The sequence below is a fragment of the Aphanomyces invadans genome, assembly GCF_000520115.1.
Source record: "Aphanomyces invadans strain NJM9701 unplaced genomic scaffold supercont1.28, whole genome shotgun sequence".
Taxonomy (NCBI): domain Eukaryota; phylum Oomycota; class Saprolegniomycetes; order Saprolegniales; family Verrucalvaceae; genus Aphanomyces; species Aphanomyces invadans.
In genome coordinates, this window is record NW_008580173.1 from 291,322 (window position 1) to 293,826 (window position 2,505).

At 54.6% G+C, this 2,505-nt stretch overlaps 1 protein-coding gene across 1 annotated transcript; it reads right to left on the minus strand.

The window, feature by feature from the left end:
• Positions 1–253: 253 nt before the first annotated feature.
• H310_10866 (hypothetical protein) lies at positions 254–2,493 on the minus strand (the record flags this gene model as incomplete). The annotated part of the gene is made up of 6 exons (XM_008877350.1): positions 254–734; positions 1,033–1,095; positions 1,133–1,884; positions 1,941–2,094; positions 2,220–2,273; positions 2,318–2,493. 6 exons carry the CDS (start codon positions 2,491–2,493, stop codon positions 254–256), a joined length of 1,680 nt encoding a protein of 559 aa, XP_008875572.1.
• Between the last annotated feature and the right edge of the window lie 12 nt (positions 2,494–2,505).

Consider the following 2,505-nt stretch of genomic DNA (forward strand, 5'->3'; position numbering starts at 1 on the left):
TCTTGCAAAATGCCTTGTACATCGTGGGTACGTCTTCTTGAATGTTATGTGCTGGCTCCCAGGAGTTCTCGACATATTCAAGGCCACGCCACTTGATCTGTACTTCGTACGACTTGGTCACTGGGACATAGCGTGCGCTGACGATGGCTTCAACATCATGGCCCTCAGAGTTGTGTGAGACATGGTCTATGAAATCCTCTGAGAGTTGGAGGTCTTCATCGGCGAAGAACTTCAGACGGATTGAATGAGCTGGTCACTGTTCACCGGTCACCAGGTTCCTGACGTCGTAGACCCAATTACTAGCAACGTTTGTGACGACAGCTGGTCCACACCATGTCGTCCGCAGTTTGGCACGCTTGTGCATCCAAACATCTTGGCACAGCACGTAGTCGCCAACGACAAACTGGGCCATTTGGTCCCCAAGCTTGGCATCGTGCGACTTTCTTGCTTGCGCGCGTTTCTTAGCATTGGTCTCGGCCACCACCTTGTGCATGGCATCTAGAGCAGCACGGGCTTTGTCGATGTTGTCACGCTGGCTTGCGTTGACTTCCTCTAGTGTTGCTGATTTGGTTAGCCCAGGCAAGGCTATGGTGTCCAACGGCGACATCGCAGGGCGGCCTGACATCGCATTGACAGGTGCCACGTTGCCGTGGGACGGTGAAGGCAGCTGGTTGAGGATTAAAATGACCACCAAGTGGATCTCGCTCCACTGAGTCGTTGCCATACGCCACTCACTGAGACAAGCTCGAAGCAATTTGAGCAACATGCGCATCACCACTTTGACGGTACCATTAGCCCAGGGGCATCGGGCTGTAGTGAAGTGGTGGTGAGCTCCCAAGACATGTTGCAACTCAGCAATGACTTGATTCTTGAAATGGGTCCCTTGATCGGACACCCACTCGTAACATATAACACATTCCAAAGACAGCAAACCACTTCAACAGGCTTTGCTTGACAAAAACAGCAGTTGCTTCCTTGGTTGGGAACAACCATACCATCTTGCTGGCATCGCACTTGATCACCAGAAGGTACCTGTCGCCCGTCTTCGAGTCACCCATGTACACAAAATCCCAGTGCAGAAGACCATTGGGCTGGCTAGAATGCAGAGCTTCTCCAAGCGGCCGAGGCGTACCGCCCAAAACACTGGCACAGTGCAGACAACGGCCGACGAAAAAACTTGACATCAGCCTTCAGGGTGGAGCACCGACAAAACTTGGCAAGGCTGGCTAAGGTCGGCCCAGCTGGCCGATGACCGGCCAAGCTTGCATGGGCAAAAACACACAAACGCAGTTGTAAACCCGTCGCATCATCGGGAATCCACAACATTCCGTCCACCAGACGTAATACCCACGGCTCGCCATCATCCAGTACCACACGATGCTGGTCCTGATCGCTAAGCTCGCACACGACAACGGGATCTGGGGGCGTAGGGTTGTTAGCGAGGCTGTCTCGTTGCGCTAGAGCAATGGCAGCCAACGTTGGCCACTTGAACGAGTTGCTCCGCAGCGGCGACACGAGCAATGACTCGCTTGTGATAGCACAGATCGACTTGCGCGGTGAACCCCACTGGGATAGCAAGTCAGCCCATACATTCGACTCTCCAGGGATGTCATGGATCTCATAGTTGTAGCCCATCAACAGCAGGGCCCAGCGCTCCAACTTCTGCGCTGTGTACTTTGGCACGCTAGCAACGACAGCGGTGGGACTGAAGATGAACTTGAGGTTGCGGTGGTCGGTGTAAAGATTGAAACCGGCCGATGGATGCAGCAGGTAGTCCGCACGCACCAAGGTCTCCACAATCGCATAGGCCTCCTTCTCCACAATGGACCACCGGCTAGCGGCCCCAGTAAAGATGCCACTCAAAAACATGAGGGGCTCGTGGTCCTGGTTCTCCAAGGGTCGACTGAGCTGGCTGGGGTCAACTTGGGTTATCACAGCACCCAGTGTTCCTCCGAGGCATCCGCGAACACACACAGCCGCATGTCGGGCTTGGGATGGCTAAGCTCGACGAGGTTAGTCAGGGCTTTCTTGGTCGCTTCCACGGCAGCCACATGCGATTCATCCCACCCAACATCAGCAAGTAACACGTCGAAGCTAACTGTTCGGTCCGCTTCCCACCAACAGCGGCGAACACTCGCTCCAACAGAGCAGAGAGATCTCGAACCAGCACGTTGAAACCAGGGATGGACATACGCATCCAGTTGGGTGCACAAACATACTGTTGCAGATCGCCGTCCGAGGTGATGGCAGCAGCTGGAGTGCGCTGACTCGAGCTGGGACGTGCTTCACACCAGAACCGCTGATAATACGACCACACCACTTCGCTTCACGCACGAAGAACTGGCACTTCTTTGGATGTAGCTTCAAACCCTTCACTGCACACACTTCCAACACCTCAGCCAAAGCACGGAGCAGCCCGGCGGGAGACGTTTCATAGCCCAACAGATCATCTAGCCAGGCTAGCAAACATCGGTACAGCTGGCCCGCAAACATGGCCTGAACAGT